Source organism: Eurypyga helias, unplaced genomic scaffold, assembly GCF_000690775.1.
Source record: "Eurypyga helias isolate BGI_N326 unplaced genomic scaffold, ASM69077v1 scaffold9625, whole genome shotgun sequence".
NCBI classification, from domain to species: domain Eukaryota; kingdom Metazoa; phylum Chordata; class Aves; order Eurypygiformes; family Eurypygidae; genus Eurypyga; species Eurypyga helias.
Genome location: NW_010253373.1, coordinates 20,594 through 40,758, shown reverse-complemented (window position 1 = coordinate 40,758; position 20,165 = coordinate 20,594). Strand labels below are relative to the sequence as shown.

The following is a 20,165-nucleotide window of genomic DNA, read 5'->3' as shown; positions in this document are numbered from 1 at the left end:
AAGGAACTGACATTTGGTGCAGTTTTTGAAAGCTGAAGGCTCAGCTTACTCAGAAATAACCACAGCTATCATAAACTGCTACTGCTTGGGCAACGGGTGCTAGCAATCTTAAAGCCTGCAGTAAATTAAATGCCAGTGTATTTACTGAAATGCCAACAAAAAGACCAGTTCAAGCCCACAGAAATTACACACTACTGAGGTTAAAGTTAATTAGAAACCTGCTAAAATAGAAACAAATGTCAGAAATCAAACTGGAGAACCCACCCTTCCCCCCTGACTTCTAAGTCGCAAGTGCTTAAAATAACAGTTGTGCTGTTTCATCTTTACCTGTGCAACATCTCCGCAACTTTTGTAAAGCATCCAAGTGACAAGAGGACAAGAATGGCTTTGGACTTCTGGTTGACTTGTGGAGAGCAAAGGTGATCTACCCAACGCTTCAACACATCAGCACACTCCTCTGAGTTCAAACGAACCTTGAAGAGATGGGAAAGTCAGTCAGGAATTCTCAGCTGCTAACTAAAGACAGTGTTCCGCTTCTCATTCATCTTTTCCAGTGAAACACTTTGGGCAAAAGCAATAGCATCTGAAATTAACACTTTCATTACTAAAAGTACATTCATCCCTTGAATGAATGCAATAGAAAGGAAAATTAGAAATATATCTAGGTATAAAAATAATCCACTCAGGTCACTCCCCAATTACACGTGCTGAACACTATTTTTACCACAAGGCTTTTCTAAAAACTCAAGTATCAAGAAGTTAAAAATCTTCATCCTTTACTGGAGACTGAAGGACAAAACATCTTTATTTTTCTTAAGAGTGTGACTCACTCATTTAGAAAACCTGAGTACGACTTTTTCCATACTTTTTACAGGAAACATAACAGAAATCTTAGACACCGAAAGATCATCCTTACTAATTCCTGCACATTATAATGTGAAGAATTAATGCTGTGGCAAGGCACTTTTACTGTAATTATGTCTGCATACCAAAACAGATGTTGATGCACATTTATGTTAGGGCCAACTTTAAAATCGGCACATACACCACATGGAACTCCATCACTGCCTGATTACTTACCCACTTCCAGGGTTTTTGTAGTTTATGAAGAACTCTCAACTGCTGCAGTTACACTCAACTTCACACACCACTGCTCAAATAGTAGAAAATTGAGCATTCCAACCATTTTTGGGCCTAACCCCACCACTTGGATGACCAGGGCAGACCTCTGTAGTCAAAAGGCTGATGAACCTGTCACCACTGACTGAACAGACTGTTCAGTCTGTTACAGCTTAACACATGGAGAGAACTGAAGATGGTATTTCAAACTGATGTTTCAGTTCACTTCAAACTGAAAAATTTGAAAATTGAGAAATCACAAACCTTTGCAAGCCATGCTGCACGATTCCATTCGCTGTAAGTTTGCAAGTAACGACAGGCATCAGCAGCCTTATCGATCAGACACAGTAACTGCACACCTTCTGGAAAATAAAAAACACACTATATAGTAAGTCAAGGGGAAAAAAAAGAAAGCGTTGCTATATAAGTGTCAGCAGATCATTCATCCCCAGAAAAACGATCCCTCATATCCTTCATATGCTAAGATGATGTTGAAAGCCCCTAATTTCTACCACCTGGCTCTCCAAACAGGCTGTGTCAGTTATCGTCTCTTGTTCCTGGAAGACAGCACTTAGAAGGACCTCACAAAGCTCTCATTTATCTTTGTCATAAATACAAATGACAAGTACTTCACTGGACTTCTCATCATAAAGAGATAATAATCAAATAAAGTTTTCATAAATAATCCTTTATTTTAATGGAATGTTGTCCATAATGTAATTATTAAGAGTGAAGTACCAATTGTTCACAGTGTAGAAAGTATCGTTTCCAGACAAGTAGACATTTCTACTTTCTCTGACTTCGACTCTTTCAGTCAATCATCATATTGTGAACATCTCTTGCACTGAGCAAAGTTAACCTGTACATGTAAGAAAGCACACTTTCTGAAGCAAGTTCTGAACTGGAAATGAAACTAAGGCTGTATTTCAACTTCAGTAGTAAGAATCCATTTTAAAATTAACTGTTTAATTAGAAAAGAAGCACACACGTAGCTCTATGTGCTCAGTAACTTTTACTGCAAACAGTTGCTATGAGAATTACTCTAGAAATACATTTTCCAGTGAAAATGAATCAAAATGAGTTGAGCTCTATAACTGAGTTACTGCTCATTTTTGGGTTAACGACTGTAGACAGTGCACACTACAACGTATGCAACATGTAAGATGTATGACAACTTTCCGCCCTCCCACCAGCAGCTTTAGTGAGATAATATGTAACAGAATTACTAGTTGATAAGCATACGTAAAATTAAAGTCCCATTTTACCTGCGAGCTTTCCACTGGCGATCATGTTGGTTGCTACCAGTTTAATGGTACTTTGAGATGGACCTGATGAGGTGACAGTTGTGACCAAACAAGCTTTAAGCGAATCACAGTAATAATGTGCATTCTCTGAATTTGTTTCTAACAATAATTGTACTGCTCTGTCGGTCTGGCAAGGGGGAAAAGAAAAAACCATAAACCAAACAACTCTGACCATAACATATTCACTTTTAAACAAAAGTCTTTATATTTTTACCCTTTTTAAGACATGAAACTTATTCTAAAACAGACTATAAAAATATCTCCCAGCATAATAATAATTAAGATGCTAGTTCAATAAAGCATCCTTAGTAAGGATAGCTTTTAAACACCCACCATAAATAGTCTGTTTAATCACAGACTAACACTTCTAGAAGAGGTGAAAGGCAAATTTGTTTCACAATATTTATTTCCTTGTCTACATACCCTTTTGCAGAGTTACAAAAGGAAGAGAATCATTTAAAATAAGCAGAGAAGAAATAAAATTGTAAAGATGCAAAATCTGGCCAGGATCTCAAAGACTGATCCAATACCTGATATTTTTAAACAAAGGTAGAATTGATCCATTTAAAATGTTAGCTACCACTGAGCACCTACCAGGGGGGCTCATTACACTGCCTGCAGGCACCTCTGCAAATCGAATGAATCACTGCAGGCACCTCATCTCTGCCTGTTACTGAAATGATCTGCCTAACTTTTAGAGGGCAGTGTGGTGGTCGGTCAAGCTGATGGCTTAGATAATTACAGGAATAATAAAAAGCCACATGAAATTCATATTAAAATACAGCAATTCAATAAACTGGCATTTTTTAATTTCTATAAACTGGAATTTTAAACAGGCTATCTATAAGCTAAATATATTTCTGGCATCTTTTACTGGTAACGTTTGTTGACATGCTCAAATGCCCAGTGGCATAGAAATCATTTAAGTTTGAGCTCGTTATATCAAAGCTGGTTTTGGAGATGGATGCAGCACAACTTTGTTAGGAGTGAACAGCTCATGACATACACTGTACAATAGCAACAATATTCTCACCGGGGCCTCAGTGAGCAGCTCTGTACAGTGTCTCACTGCTCAGTACAGATCTGCCAGATGCTTAGGTACATCCTTTGTTATCTAAAATGAGAGTACTAAGTGCAGGCTGAATTATCCCAGAGATGTTAAGTTTTAGTTATTTCTGGGAAACTCAAAATGTAATTTTTCTTTTCTAGTCACAAGATGGAAATAAAGATTCTTATAGGGTCCCATGAACATGAACAGTCCGAAGCTGCACCAAACATTACCATATACCATGTCTGTATACACAGAGTCTGCAGCGTAGGAGCATAATAAGACAGCAAAAACTATGCACTGGGTGAATAAAAGCATGAAATAACATGTATGAATTAGACCAAACTTTACTTGAATAGGATAAATACATAAAATGGACATGGAAGAAGAATAAAAAACTCAAATATTACCCACAAACCTGGCCCAAGAGAAGAAGTTGATCAGCACACTTCCTGGTATGATCATACGTTGATCTCTTCACTTCCTGGAGATTTACCCTTTCAAGTTGGAATTTCTGCATGAACAACGGAAAACATATAAGTCTACTATAAGAAGCAAACCCAAGCATTTAAAACATAAACAAGTATTTTGAGAGGTTTTAGAACACCCCCCACTTTTAAATAATATGGAGTGATTTAGTCCAAAGTGGTATGCTACTAATAAAAGTGAAATATGTATAGTGAAAAGGTCTAAGATAATAAAAATGTTACAATAAGTAGAGCGTTTATGGAGCTGATGACATTCTTGTTAAATACATTTCTGAATTCCCTGAAATACCTGGAAGTAATAATTTTCACACAGTATGTCATAACATATATCCAAGGGATTAACTAATTGTTCTTGAAAGACAGTGGTGTCTGTTGGTTTTGCAGGCTTCTCCTGGGATAAGCTGTGCAAATAGTGGGCAGCAATAGTCCAGAAATGCAGTTCAGATTCATCCCCATACAGTCTGAGAAGATAAAAATCAGGATGTGAAATATGTGCGTGTTTTTTCGCATGTCACATGAAAACATCTAAAATCTCTTTTTACAAAAAACACGCATTCTTGTGGGCAGAAGTACTTTGCGTTATCAATGGGACAAACTAGAAGAATAAGGAATGACATTCAGCAAGCTAGACAAGGAAGAGCTTGGCCAGGAGACTGTTAAAACAGCAACTGAACCCAGTGAATGTTCAGCATACAGATAATGTGGAAATCAGTATCTTATTATTATTTTACACTTAATCAGTAATATCCTCTTTCAACTTACTAAGTTTGAAAAACATCTCTGAACAGAGACAGACTAAAATTAACCTAAACTACTGCCTACACTACTGAACTAGCTAGAGCTTAGGTGGAAGAATGACAAAGAACAAATACTTTTGAAATAAAACCCAGGCCTTCCCCTGTTTAATATTTCCATCATCAGTCCTGAAAACACTCTAATACATGGGTAACAAAGGGGTTTAGGAATTGCACTGAGTTAAAGGAGAGTTAGTTAAGTACTTAAACTTCAGCACATTCTTATGCATTAGGATCAAGATTTTATTAGGAAACATTTAATACAGTTATCTGAATCTCTACTACCTGGCAACTAGGAGACATCTTTGCAAGAGGGTAAAATCTGGATCAAGCAAAAGTTTCTTTATGTCACTGCAAGAAGAGAAAACCATAAATAATCTGTACAATGTCGTGCAAGTTTGTTTGGTTTTGAACACAAACAGGGCATATCACCTACAAACTGGAGAAAAAAAAAAATCCAAAGAAAACGGCACAATTGCTTTTCTACACTGAAAAAATGTGTCTATCAAAACAACTACAAGAGCAATTAACCATAACTTGAAATGTAATTGATCTCAAGGAGCACATCACTCACTAAATACAAACAGTGAGTCTGCCAGGAACCCCTTACTCTTGTATTACAGGGGACAACCGTAAGGGTGAATATGAAGCTATAAACTAGTCTGCAGTGATTCTACAAATTGCAAGATTAAATTAATTAGAAATAATTATGCAAATAGGTAGTGCCACAGCATAACAGATCTACATGCATGAATTTAGGTTTTCTACACATCTTTCAGACTGGATAAAAATACAGTTACTGGCTTCCATCACACTTTATGCATTCAGAACAGTACATTTTGACTGATGAGTTAATATTTAATAAACTACTTTAAAATAGGTTGCTTATTTAAAAAATATTTCTGAGATTGTATTATGGGTTTCTTTTTAATTATACAAAATAGAAAGAAAAATTTGAAATCTTCAATAAAATGAGTAAAGCGCCAGCCTTAAGAATTACACAAGAATAAAAATTAACTGTGTTTAAAGTAAAAGGTGTCATTAATCAAGCTTATCTTTAGAGAGGAAAAAAGCATTCTTTCCTCATTAAGTTGTGAATTGCCAAGAATTTCAGGTTTTTTGACTTCTCTGAATTCACTAGCTTACTCAAATATTAATAGAAAAATCCTTACTTGGACAATGAATTCAACTGCTCTTGAAGAAGGTTTTTAATATTTTCATTCTCTGGATAATCACTGGGAAAAAGAAAAGAAGAAAAAAAGGAAGAGGTTTCCTTTATTACCAAAATGACAGAATTATCTGAAATGGAAGAGTATTACTGGTAGTAGAAAAACACAAGAACATATATGGACCAATCTTTCATATTCTTAGAGTAAGTTACTCATGCCAGATTCTTTGTCTAGTTACTAGTTCCAAAATAATGAACGATTGTTTTTGCTTTCTCTCAACCTTGAAGTCAATGCCACCAGTCTGTCTTTTCCCATTTTTATTCATTAACCTTGAAATTAATGAAGATGACAGTGCCTAACCCATTACTGCGTGACCACCAACAGTACACAAACACGATAAAGGAGACAAAGTTGCTCCTACTGTGACGTGAAGCAGGGCTCACTGAAAGGAAAGACAAGTCTATTAGGTTATCAGTTAGACTATCACTTTCAATTACACTTCAGGAACCAACTCTGACTATTCTTACATGACCTTCTTAACAAAAAGAACACACAGGTGTTCTCTGAAATAACTTAACCTGGAAACGACATAAAAATATTGCCATCAGCTTAAAGCTGACAGCAGTTTTCAATAGCCAAGGGCTTCTGAAAGTCAAAAGAAATAAAATACTGGACCTAAAGCCTTTTCAATTCGTTACTTTTAGTAATAAATAGTGACACTAATATCTCCAAAGAGTGAGGAAACTTATACGTCTGTTATTCCCACAGAAAGACTAATAAAAGATGTAGGGTTTACAAAAATAATAACATCTTATATGTAGGTATTTATTTTTGCTTACATGTTTATAATATCTAGAGAATATTTTTCATTCCACGGCTGATGCAACAAGAATGCTTTTAAAGCTAATGAAGCCCTTGGAACAAGCAGATAGGGACACCATGCAGGTTCTGAAACAAAAAGAAGAGATTCATTGTGGAGTGGCTAATGTGCACCAACACTGCGTTCAGTAACCATAAAATGTACCACCTTGTTTGCAAGCACCAGAAGATAAATCACAGTCTTTTCATATACACAGCATGGGTTACTAGACATAAAATCTTATCTTTACACTCAAGCAAAACCATTTCATAGAAGGTACAGGGTTATCAACCATGCTCAAATGAGAATTTCGGGACGTTCCATACTGAATTGTGCCACAGGCTCCTGGAATACTTTATACTGGCATTAAGTAGAGCCGTATATGAAGATTATTGCTACTACAAGGACATGCTGGAAAAGAAGTAGAGCTGTACCAAAATGTACCATAGTGTACATTTTAGCTTTACTTTGCAACTGTAGTTTCTACAGTACAATACAAGGACTAATATCCATCATCCCTAAAGGATGTTGCGATGTGTAATGTCTGTATTAGCAAAGATGTAAGATGAAAATTTTAGAACTAACCGTTGTCATACACCTTCAAAAGTCAGTAAGTCTGTGTTGAGTACAAGGTTTGGATGAGATGCAGTAAACGCTGCCCAGTGACTTAGGAGTAAAACAAGTACCAACCAGCTACGTTATCAAATAGCCAGAAATCCCCTGTACTTCATATGCACTGAATGATGTCGGAATCTTGTAAATGTCGTTTTGTAATTAACAGACTATCACAGTGTAGAGGCAGAAGGGTAGCTAAAGCGCAGGCAGCCTTAACCCTGCCGTATCCCAATTCCAGCGTGCTTGGTTTTAGAACATTAATTTTTATAGCTTAAATTACATAACATTCATTTCATAGTAAAAATAGGTATGACAAATGATGTGTTTCCTCAAATATCCCATACCACAACTCCCAACAACACAATTTTGTTTATTACATACGTCTTAATCAGAATCTACAGGTTTTAAGGAAATTGTATGAGTAAAAGCGGCTATTTGGATCATCAGTAATGAAAATAACAGAAAAAAAATTATCTGCATCTATGAAAACCACTGTAGGGACACCTAGTGCTATACACGTGGCAATTCTCTGTTTTACCAGAAGTGCTGAACATTTTTATGGTCCACGTTCAAAATGAACTATCTATCAGCTAACAGCAAAAAAGCAATCAACATACCTATTAAGTCCTGTTCATCCATTCTAAAACACGATGATTTCATGGACAGATCTAGAACCCGAATGCACCCATCATCGGATGCCAAGACCACTTTGTCTGAAGTGCACCAGTCCACATCCATGACTCGAAAATTGACGTTTCTTCCACTTCTTAAACTGCTCACCATTTGCACCTTGAAAAGTTATTTGTCATTTTTAGTAAGCCTTCCATCACACAGCGTAAGACACACTCACATGCCCGTGAGGCGTAACACAAAATTTGCAATAAAAGGTGAAGTTAGTCATAAATCATTTTAATGATGGTCTCTTCTGGAGAGTAGGGAATTTAGAAACCTTGGAATAGGGTACATGGCTACCCTGAAACAATACTTTTTCCCAGCTGATAGCTGAGAAAAGATCCTTTTGAGCACAGCTGTACAGCTGCCCTCTTTTTATCTTTTCTGACATAAAATTTCTACAGTAAACTGGTGGAAATATATACTCCCTTTTTAATTCCAGTCCCTGATCTAGCATATGTGCATGAAGGGGAAAGTGAGGTTCTCATTAAATAACTCACGCTCTTCATAAACACACGTACTTCCTTGATAAATACTGAACCTGTTTAAACTACATTTAGCCATACTACTAACATAACTTTATGGGAACAGGATGATTTTGCTTGATGGCCACAAACAACAGAGATAAACAAAACCTTCCAAACTGCCCTTTTAACCACAGGTCAGTAGTTAGATATTTTGTAACCCTTCTGTAGCATCACAGAACATCACAATTGTTAATATAAGGTGTTGTGGTTTAACCCCAGCTGGCAACTGAGCACCACACAGCCCCTCACTCACTCCTGCTCCAGCAGGATGGTGGAGAGAATTGGAAGAATAAGACTTTTCCTGAGAAAACTTGAGGTTTGAGATAAGAACAGTTTAATAATTGAAAAAAAAGATGAATTGTAATGAAAAGTTAAATAACAAAAAGAGAAAGAAAACCCAAGAAAGACTAGTGGTGCAAATGGAAAAAGAAGTAGTTGCTCACCACTGATTCCCAGCCAGTCCCTGAGCATTGGACCCCGGGCCAGCCTTCCCCTAATACATATGCTGAGCATGATGCCATATGGTATGGAACATCCCTTTGGCTGGTTTGGGTCTGCAGTCCTGGCTATGTCACCCCCCAGCTTCTTTTGAACCCTGGCCTACTCGCTGGCAGGGCCGTGTGAAAAGCTGTAAAGTCCCTGATTTCCTGTAAGCACTGCTCAGAACAATTAAAACTTAAGTGTGTTATCAACATTACTCTGATCCTAAATCCAAACACCAGACACTAGGAAGAAAACTAACTTTATCCCGGACAAAACCAGGACATCAGGAAGTATTAACAAAGCCTCCACTTCCATCAGTTTTCTGCTGTTTCCTTTCATTTGTTCTAGAGCAAAGCATGGAGTTAGAGAGATGTAAGGTACAACAGCTCTAGAGCATGATTACTCTTAGCACTGAGGGAATTAAAGAAGAATGTGGAAATATCAGATAACTGGTTGTAGGCAAGGTGAAATTCTAAGGAAAGGATTATATGGGTAATAGGACTGAGACTAACATATTTCTACAGATATTCTGAAAGATTTTCAGCTGAAAATGGGAATGAATTTTAAATGCTTTCATGTGGGAAACTCTCTTTTCCCCAAAAAAGAGAGGGAATAGCTACAGAAGTATCCCGTGGCATCAGAACTATTCAAATGTTCTTGAAGGAGAGTCACGTGGGATAATATTCTATTCTGCCTGTATAATTCACAGTTGTTGGTCCTATCTGCTGTCCAACCCATCTCATCGAGGGAAAGTTTCATACTGCTCAAATTAAGTGTCTGAGTTAGGAACTGCTCACTACAAAGTTAACAGAAAAAAAATGAAATCCCTCTTCCATACCCTCACAGTCTGAACCTACTCTGGGGGGCCAAGTTAAAACAGTGCAATTATCTTTCTTTCCCCAGGATACTATAATCCCCTGAAAGACCTACAAAACAAACCCCAGAAGGTTTCTGAACATTACTACAAAATTTCTGAGTAAGATGAGAAGCTAGACAACATTAATTAACAAGTGTCTAGCTTTCTGGTCTTCTCTAACAAATAAAATCCGTACACTGAAGAATAAATACTCTTTAATATGCACAGTAGTTAAGAAACCTGCAGTAAAAATACTCTCTTGTCCACAGATTAAATTCTAATATTGAAGCCTCCACATTAAACTTTCAGTGTCTGCCTCAAAAACATTACAAAAGAATGTCAAAGGGTATCTCAGAGATGCTGTTAGCTTTTGGAGTGAAAGGTACTTTTCATTGATGACAGCTTAAAAATGCTTTATAGAAACTGTAAGTCCTCTGAGAAATACCATGCAACTTTATTATACAACTGTCAACAAGAAATCATGACTAAGTCAAACCTAATCCCTCATCTATCCTGATTTTCAGAAGTAATATGTGTATTTTACAAAGAAGCACATATCAAAGCAACAGATATTTACCTCTTTTGAATCCCAAATTTCTGCTCCATCATTGTACATTGCAAGAAGCTTTTGATTTCCTTTCCCTGGGGCAAAACGTATCTTTTTCACCCAGCTTCGGTGTGTAGGAATGCCCCTAAGGAAAGAAAAGCACAAGATGACTATCAATCACTCTATACCTCATATTGTGGGGAGTTAAAATGCTTTCCATGACCACTGCAGATCCTATGGTGCAGACTGAAAAGGAGAACAATCTCTCTATATACATGTACAAATAGTTATGCAAATTACCATGAAAACTAAGAAAGACTGCATGCTGGAAATAAATATTACAGTACTTGATGTTTTATCAGAAACCACTGCATATTTAACATATGAAAAATATCTAGTGTTTTAAAAAAAATTTGATAAAATGTTACTCCATCTGAAAACACCGAATTGTAACACAGTGGGCATTTTCTGAATTTTTATTTCAAAATACTTGCTTTTTTTACCTCAAACACCACATATGACCTCCCACAGTGAAGAACAAAACTAAGGGGGGAAAAAATCCATTCTAACACTCATTATCTGTGTTTGTCAGATTTAATTTGCATTCATACCTGGATACTCTAGCTTTCAAATCCCAGAAGTTTAAGTTTCCATCAACGTCTCCAAGAACCAGGACATCCCCCTTCCAGGCAATACATGTAATGCTACCCATACTTCCCTAGAAATATTTTAAAAAGCAGAACAATTTTACTGAATACAGTAATCTATCAAGTCATATATGCTATAATATGCTTCAAAAGACATTTCCTTGTAAGAAATTTTGGGGTTTGAGCCATGGAAATCACTCCTCTGATTCTTCTTGCAAAGAAAAATCAACCTGACAGACCTCATTAAACAATACTAGCACATACTAAAGTAGGAATCAACAACAATAAAGAATTCCTATTTCTAAGTTAAACTTATCAAAACCTTCAAGAACTATCAGAACCTTCAGTAAAAAAAAAAACAAACACAAAACCTCAGACTGTTCTTCAGAGTACCTGTAAAAAATCCAAACTTAGAACTCACAAAAGAGTGCTCTGGCCCACCCAAATCCTCCTTGTGACATAAGAAAAAAAAACCATTAACAGAGCATAGTCATGTCTCAATAACACCCTCTTTGTTATTCAAGCTTCTTGTGTATGCTTCACTAAATTCCTAAAAATATGTCACATAATTTATTCAGAAAGCAAGTCAGGGCCTATGAAGATTCTAACTTATAAAAAAATAAATTCAACAGTTTTCGATAGAGAAACTCTATGATGATGAAACAAGAATTGCTACCCCTTTTTTTTCTGGCAATCATAGCTAAGAAAAAAATTAAAGCATCACTGATATAAAAAACTGGAACTCACATCAGGAGGGATTCTTGCACTGTCTTTTACGGAGTTTCCTTCTACTGTGAGATGATAAACCTGCCCATCAGCTCCTGTAAACACAAAGTGCTCTCTAGCAGAAATGTTCTGGCTCAGCTCCGATTTGCTTTCAGCTTCCTGCAACAAGCTTTAAAAAGAATACAATGAGAGACAAGTATTTGTTTCTTGAAATTAGAATTGCAAGGCAAACTCTCCCTAACTAATGCACAGAGGCAGCACAAAAATGTGTATTTCCCTCAGAATAATTTACCAGAAGCAACAGTTAAATCATTTACACACTTGAGAAACATTCGGTAGCAAATAGTTTTACTTCAGGAACCAAATAACTAGCAGACTGGTACAGACACACCTGAGAGAAACAGGCACACTGTTCAGCAGTACCCCAAATTCCTCATCTAAAAACTAAAGGGAGGCCCATAAAGTTACTTTGCCAGCTAAATACTCAAGAATCAGTTTCAAAACATTCCGTTCTTCAGAACAACGGCACACGGTGGAAAACCAACAAGTGCAGAATAATATTAAATCAGAATGAGAAATACCTGATAACAGAAGATTCTACGCTGCTAACCTCAGTATCTGATGCAACCGTCTGTCGGGCCATGGCCTCACGGGCTGCTAACTGCTTCTTCCTCAGGCTTTTCAAGTTATGAGAAGGTGACCACTCCTGTGAAAAATTGTCCAGGAAAAATGGAAAAGACAAATGTTTACTCCCTCAATTTACTGGGGACTTTTCTGTTCATTATAATGGTTTCAATGGAGATCGCTTTCTATGATATCTGCCCCCAGCACCCAAGGAACAGACCAGATTTTTCCATGGGTACCTTCTTTTTTCTTGCCTCTATTTGAGGGTAGATGAAACCAGAAGGATGATAACACTTATCTGCAGGCTACAGATAGGATAAAGTTTTGCTGCAAAATTGTTCACAGATTTATTTTTTTTTTTTTAACTATCTCAACCTATTACATTTAATAAACATTAAATAACAGATTTCATTCCTTACCAAAGCGGTTGCTGTAGGGAAGTTTTTAGACATTTCTCTGAGCAGAGTGCACGTTCTGACATCCCAGATCTCCAGTGGTTTGTCTTTAAATACTACAGCTAGGTATTGCCTAAAACATATAAGAATTTACTACATCAAAAGTAGTAATTCCATTTTAATTTGAGCATTTTACTTCACATGTGTTTTTCCTATCACCACTCTGGAAACCCTCAAAAACTAAGAGGAAGCACTATAAATTAATTTGGCTCAAATCCCACTCTGAAGCTTGTGATTTCCTTGAGTTACTGGGGCGCAAAAGAGTCTGTCTGAAGAAGACCTCCTTCAAAGCTAAAAGAATGAGGAATTTCTGTCACGTGTTACCGCTCAATTACTGTAAAAGAGACAAGGGAAGGAATTCAGAGAAAGCAGCAGCAGGTCTAATTTACCCATGCTCAGATGGAATTGATGACTGCACAGATATCAGAAAGACATACCGACACTGTAGGCTGGACAGATTTTTTAACTCTACTCCAGACACATAACACCTCCCTAATCCAGTGATAAACGAACATAAAATCCTCTTACACTAACCCACTTGTCACTTGTGTTTTCTGACCTTTCAGCTGTGGAGCTAGATGAGTAAAACACCTCAATCTACCACTTTTCACCTGTAACTGGAAAACACAGAGAGGCTCTGCAGCTATATGTATTCTTCTCAACTGCATTAATTTATGGTCAAATGAACTACCCTTTCTTTTTCTTGCTTAACATTCTAGTCTCTTCATCTAAGGCCACATGTGTTCTTAATTTTTAATGTATTAGTAAGACAGTTATATGGTTGAACTCTTCCAAATTCTCTGGAACACATACATACTTCCAAAAACATTACTATGCAAGGTAGAGAACATTATTTTTTTCTTCCACTGTAACTTTTGAACTTTTAAAATTTAGAGACAATATCTTATTGATTTCATTTACACAGGAAAGTAAAGTTGTCTCACAGAGTACTACTCCTGTTATTTTTGACCAGGGTCTCCTGTCACAGACCTGATCTCAAAATAAGCAGGATTTGACAGTAAGCAATTTGGTTGTTTATCAGCTGACTTCTCAAACAACTATACCTCACAACTTTTTTTTCCAGTAGACAATTATTATAAAATTGTGAAATAAATACTTAGAAAAACTAATAAACAGGTCAAAAATCATCGCACCTTTAATGCCAATCTTCTAGTTTTAAGGCTTAAGTTATCGAAAAGGGAATTACCTCATAACATAATCAAAGTTAATAAAAATGGTACAGCACTTTTATTTTGCCTAATCTTATCAAAACGTCCATTCAGTGAACACAACTGTTAAAACAGCTAAAATATTAATGCTTGACCTTGCAACATGATTGGATCCTGAAGTGACAAATACAACCCCAGAAACATTCACAGCTTTTGTCCTTTGAAGTAATATTCTAAAGTATTTTTCTCTTTTCTATATTCTCTGGAGTCTTTTTTTCCTGGAATTTCTATTATTTCCATTAAGTCACGAGGATCATGCAGTACAGTAAATTTATGAACATCACAAGGCTAATCTACTCACTTCAGATGAGACACCTTTATCATTTCAATAGCTGGCTCGTCATTGCCTCGCTCCCCACGAAAAGCAATGCTTCTGCCTGGAACATGAAAACAGCCAACAAATAGTTACTAAACTAAATATAAATGCAAGAATAGTTTATGAACTATTCTGTTTATAAACCGAAATAGTTTACAAACTAAACCTGGATGTCTCCAAGTAACCTGCCCTGTCTTACATTACTCTCGTCATTGTTGCAGTTTTACTGCGTTTCAACGGGCTAAATATGATGCCTAATATCATACCTGACTGGCTTCCAGAGCACAACTACTGAAATGACTGCATATTCAGCACATTGTAAATATATTGAGAGAGTTCAAAGAGTTACTATTTTCCACCTGAAGCCAAAGAGATATACTCTTGATTCCCCAAGGAGAAATTAATGAGTACATTTCAGGGTTTGTAAGATAAAGTATCTCTACCATAAACTAGTGTTATATTTAGAAGTCTGGAGGTATTTCCATGCTGCAGTACTAGCTACACTTAACAGAACCATTCTTTCTCTTCTGCTAGAAGAATGAACACTGCTGAAAAGCCATAAGAACTTATAATCTTATCCCTGTGAGTGAGTGTTGCAGAATTAGAGGCGTTGTATTATCTCACTAAACTAAATAATGATTGACAAATACCAGGGTATCACACAATCTCCTATGGAAGGTTCATTCTCTGTAGCTTTCATGGAAAATTTAGGTTTTCAAACTTTAGCCACTCTTGTGGCTACTCACAGCTAAATTACTTATCTTATGCCAATTATGTGAACAAACCCAGTTATCGACAATGATAGTTCGAGCTCTCATGTCAGAGGACAGCCTGCAGAAAACCTCCCAGATCTATTTTCTGCATTACTGATCAAATACCATAGGAATTTTCTTCCTTATCATTGTTTAGAAACATAAATGAGCATTTTGTTAAAGTGTTCATGAAGTAAATACAAAAACTTTCCTAGAACTAAAATCAAAAGTTGGTCTAATTAGTGATGGAAGAGCCAACAATCAGACAGTTAAGTAGCTATGTCTTTCTTGTAAAGTTTTAAAAGAGGAAAAGCAACTTTTTTTAAGCAAAACATATGGTAAGGTGTCAATTATTCACATTTACTTGGAACTTGGTTGTCTGTGCAGGAATACTAAGCCTTTTATCATTTAAATTTAAAAATGTTTTAATACTGATTTACAAGCTCAGTGAAAAATCAAATCCCATTTTACACAAAATTAATTTACCAAGTACATATCTTTTCTGTTTTGATTTTAAACAAATGAACAAAAGACATTATCAGGAAAAAAAATTACACTGCTGTTATGTTAAAAGAATAGCCTCTTTGTGCAGCACCCTGCAAATACAAAACTTGAATCTTTTCCATAAGCTGAAATTAAAATAATAATAATTTAAAAATCCCTTTATGCTACATAAAGCAATTCAGAATTATCCATGTGTCACAAGATTCAGGCTCTTCAATTAGCAATTCAATAGCTCCAGGCTTTCCTATTCAAAAATGAAGTTGTTGAAGTGCTTCCTATTTCAGTTTGTTTAATCTTCGAAATTATACCTCCTCGTTTGTGCAAATATGAACCCAATCACAAATATATTTGTCATCCAACATAAGGCCGGAGTGGTTGAAAAAACACACAGAATCTGACTGTTTGTTTTGCTATCAACTGTATCTTTTTAAAAGTTACTTATTTATTAACTCTTCCAATTCTTTATAAAAAGTATCCAATTTCATTATTCAAATACCCATTTTACGCTCATACACAGACTCAAATTCTGGCCACGTGCCTGGCCTACCTTGAAAAATTACCTGTTGTTGATAAAAACCATAACAAATGTTTCAACACTATTTCACTTGAAACACTGGGTATACTATGACAAAACACATTTGGAAATATATACATTTTGTGAAGAAAATACACTGCTGGTACGCATGCCGTGCGAACACTTCTCAATCTCCTGCTGACACACGTTCATTCTTTTAATAAGTCCCAGGCACAGACATCTATGCACAGGTCCTGTTTCAAGTCTGTCTGCAGAGCACCAGATGGAAGACATTATGTGGCTTCACAAGGACAGAAGAGCAGAGCTAGTTAAAACTCCTCTTTATTATTTTGTTGTGACAACGGAAGGAAAGAAAAAGGTAGTAAGAACTTCTGTCACCCCCCAGAAAATCTGTTAGCCTCTTGTACAGATTTCTCAAGAAATACTAACCTGTCGGTAGGTCCACCAGCTGCAGCTCATTCCGTACTAGCCCCAGATTGTTAGGTGTTGATGTGGCAAAGGAAATAAACCCAGTCAAGCTTATCCATTCAATTCCCCTGTCATCAAAAGAGAGTACATGGAGCATATTAGCCAAAATATTTGAACGGCTAGAAAATAGCCTGGATTGAAGTACAGTATTATTTTTCATACATATTCTTCAATTTAAGAAGAGCACAGAAGAAATTTTTTACGTCTTGGGGAAACTAGCTTTAAGCACAAAAAGAAGTTATGCATTTACGACTACAACGTAAATATAAACTTACCAAATCAGATTAAGGAACAGCTTTCTTTTCAGACTGCACTGGTTCTTGTTTGATTAAACTTCAGTCAGAAACACTGGTAACTTTTCAAAAATCCCTCTCAGATACTCAGCACCAGAGTGGACTAACACTGTTCTCATGGTAACAGTTATTTACCAGATGGGAAGAACTATCAAGTAACTCGAATTTGCCAGCATACAGAAACATTTGTATGGATAGCGGGGTGGGGAGACGTGACTTTCAGTCCAGCGAAAGGAGAAACAAATTTGATAGAATCAGAGAGGCCCTGTAGAGATTTCACAGGCTAGCACAAAAGAACTGAAAACCTGATTTATTTTTTTCTCTCTTTTAGATCATGCCAAGGCAGCCACGAACTAATTCACCTGGAATTTTTGCAAGGATGTAAAGTTACACCGTATATAACATTATCAGCACATAGGGATTCTAAGCAAATTCTTGAGATGTACCACAGGCCACAAAAGGACAGAAAGCGGCACTAGGTGGTACTGTTCCAAAACGATAGCCCTTCTGTCCCCATTTCCCACACATGCTTTGTGCCAGCATACATAGTTGAATGCTTTATCTGTGAAATAAATCAAGGAACTATCTAAAAAGAAACTTGAGCCTGTTCTAATACATACGCCCAAGTTCATTTTAACAAGGATAAAATGATTTAAGTTTTCCTCAAATCCTTCAAACACAGATTACTTAAGAACTATTTCCAAGACAACTAAGTCTTTTGTTTCATCACCTGTAAAACCATGGTCTTGCAAGGATATATGTGAAATTGGAGAAAGATAAATAACAGTAGTTATGATTTATTGGCAGTAAATTCAACTCACATTGTATTAAGTAGAAATTTCCCTAAATGCAATGTAGATGGGTAAAAGCAAAAAGAAATCCTATAATATTTTGCACATATATAAGCTACTGCCATATTTATCTTTCATTTTTATAGTTCATGCCGTAAAAAAATGGAAAGCTTTATTCCTAAATCCTCAAGTAAAGTTAAAAATTTAGGAGGCAGTCCTTTTCCCACCAGGACCTAAGAAAGTTCAACCAATAATTTCAATCAAATTGAGTAGTATTCAATTATTAATCACAACACTACAGGAATGATTGAATAGAAGTCTACAATTGCAATAATGTGTGACACTGCAAGCCTCCAAAGGGTCGTAAATACAGGGAGTTTTCAGAATAAATATGGATTCTGACACCTTTCTAATTTTTACCTATTATTCTGCTATGTTTTTTGGACAAAGCACAGAATACTTGTAAGGCATTGGTATTGCCAATTCACCATTCTCGTTCTAAGACCCGAGGCATTTTCTATACTTCTTTCATCACCTCAGATTTAACAGGACAAGTGCTTCTTCTTTGCTGCCAGCTGCTCGTCTGTCAATACCAATAAAAATCTACAGAAACTCAAGACACTCATAATCAAATGGAAACCTTAGCTTAACTTACTGCTTGCACCTAAAAAATACAATTTTCTTTATTGTCATACATGTAAATTGAGAATCTGAAGACAGTGGTTCAAGTTTTAATGAAGGAAAGAAGTAACGCCTTCCCTACCGAAATATGTCCACTTGCCAAATTTCCTAATAAAAGACAACTTTGTCTTTTAGAATTAAGGGTTATAGTCAGCTATCAACTATTTCCCAGCCTGGATCCACTCTTAAAATATGAAACTCAGGGATTCTATACATTCAACTTGTCTCAGTTACTTCAGGGGTAAAATTCAGTTGTTTTGATTAATGTTTCCAATGCAAACAAATTACGGAGTGTACTGAAGCAGATAAACACAAATGACTTTTCTAGTGGGGAATGGATTATTGTGATTTTATGACAAGGCAGCTGCTACTTAAATTAATTATAACATTGTAAGAAAAGAAGAAAGGTAAAATAAAACCATATCTTAAAGAACACCATATTAAAGTCTCAATCATATTATCAGAAAATACTTTCAGCTACAAATTTTATTATTTAAACAGAATTTTCTTTGCATTTCAAAAGCATTTTTATGGTCTACATGTCCAAAAGTGAAAAGTCAGCAACGGAACAAGTTTTTCCATTTTAAAAAGATGAAGGTTCAGAAAAAGAAATTACATGGTACATCTGAGATAACTGTACATCCTGCAATGAAGCCTTCAGAATTCAATTCCGAATACAGCGGATTTCATTGCCAGACTGCCTGCGCTTGTCAGGCAACGTGTATTTACCAGATACACAAACAAATCCAGCCCACCAACACCCGTATGACAGAAATCCTCTACACGAGGATTTTTTTTAAGGAGTTGATGAATGTTTACAAAGCAGTCTCCCACGGGGGAGTCAGCTTAAATCCAACCGCTAAATCTTGGACGTAATGCAGTAATTCCCAAGTTTTGCCTGAAGGCAACGCACAATCTTGTTACAGTCAGTGAGATTTTAATTGTAAAAATTAAAGCTGTTGCAACCTTCAACTTGTTGAACTTTGGTGAAAAAGAATGGGATGCACTGCTTTAGTCACAGAATAAGCAAAAGTAGCAGTGCATTGCAAATGAACCACCTGCACTGAACTAGAAGCTACATCACAACACATTTTATTTACGTCTTGAATATATTACCCTCTGCACTGAAGATGTATTCTCTTCTCCTATCGTAGCACAACAGCTTAGATTGGTCCACTTAACAGACAGAACAGGTATCAGACTTAAGTTATTCCATGGTTCTTATAATTCCTCTTCGTAATAAGACTTAATTGCATTTCTCTGTATCCTGATGGAAGAAAGCCTGACCTGCTGCTCACAGCTTCCTTCAGCCAGCACACATGCCATAGTCTGCCTCTATTCCCCCCCTCTCACTTATGCTCCTAGGAGCAGCCTGATGGACTTTGCTTCTCCATGAGCTCTGAAGCATTTCTGCTGCTTCTTGCCTCGATCTCCTAATAAAAAACAAACTAAACTCGAAGGAAAATTATTTACTCACATAATCCTAAAAAATTAGTGAAATAGCTAAGTAATAATCATGGACAAATTGAATATTCAAGGTTACTCATGAGTATGAACTGTCTTAAATGGAGGACAGAAAAACAATTCACACTACTCCTAATCACAATACACAACCTCAAAGTTTAAAAATAATTAAATAATCTGTATGTGACTATATGTATAG

The 20,165-nt window shown here is 36.3% G+C and overlaps 1 protein-coding gene across 1 annotated transcript in view; it reads right to left on the bottom strand.

Annotated features, from left to right (window-relative positions):
• Positions 1-327: 327 nt before the first annotated feature.
• WDR11 (WD repeat domain 11) overlaps positions 328-20,165 on the bottom strand; it is a gene marked incomplete at both ends in the record, with an annotated part of 39,347 nt that continues 19,509 nt past the window's right edge. Inside the window, 16 exons of the mRNA XM_010152648.1 lie at positions 328-473; positions 1,384-1,481; positions 2,385-2,550; positions 3,890-3,985; positions 4,249-4,420; positions 5,039-5,104; positions 5,926-5,988; positions 6,762-6,870; positions 8,014-8,185; positions 10,512-10,626; positions 11,093-11,199; positions 11,876-12,023; positions 12,436-12,560; positions 12,898-13,006; positions 14,464-14,539; positions 16,699-16,805. Of these exons, the coding sequence (XP_010150950.1) occupies positions 328-473; positions 1,384-1,481; positions 2,385-2,550; positions 3,890-3,985; positions 4,249-4,420; positions 5,039-5,104; positions 5,926-5,988; positions 6,762-6,870; positions 8,014-8,185; positions 10,512-10,626; positions 11,093-11,199; positions 11,876-12,023; positions 12,436-12,560; positions 12,898-13,006; positions 14,464-14,539; positions 16,699-16,805 (1,875 nt within the window). The remainder of the gene's footprint in view (positions 474-1,383; positions 1,482-2,384; positions 2,551-3,889; positions 3,986-4,248; positions 4,421-5,038; positions 5,105-5,925; positions 5,989-6,761; positions 6,871-8,013; positions 8,186-10,511; positions 10,627-11,092; positions 11,200-11,875; positions 12,024-12,435; positions 12,561-12,897; positions 13,007-14,463; positions 14,540-16,698; positions 16,806-20,165) is intronic.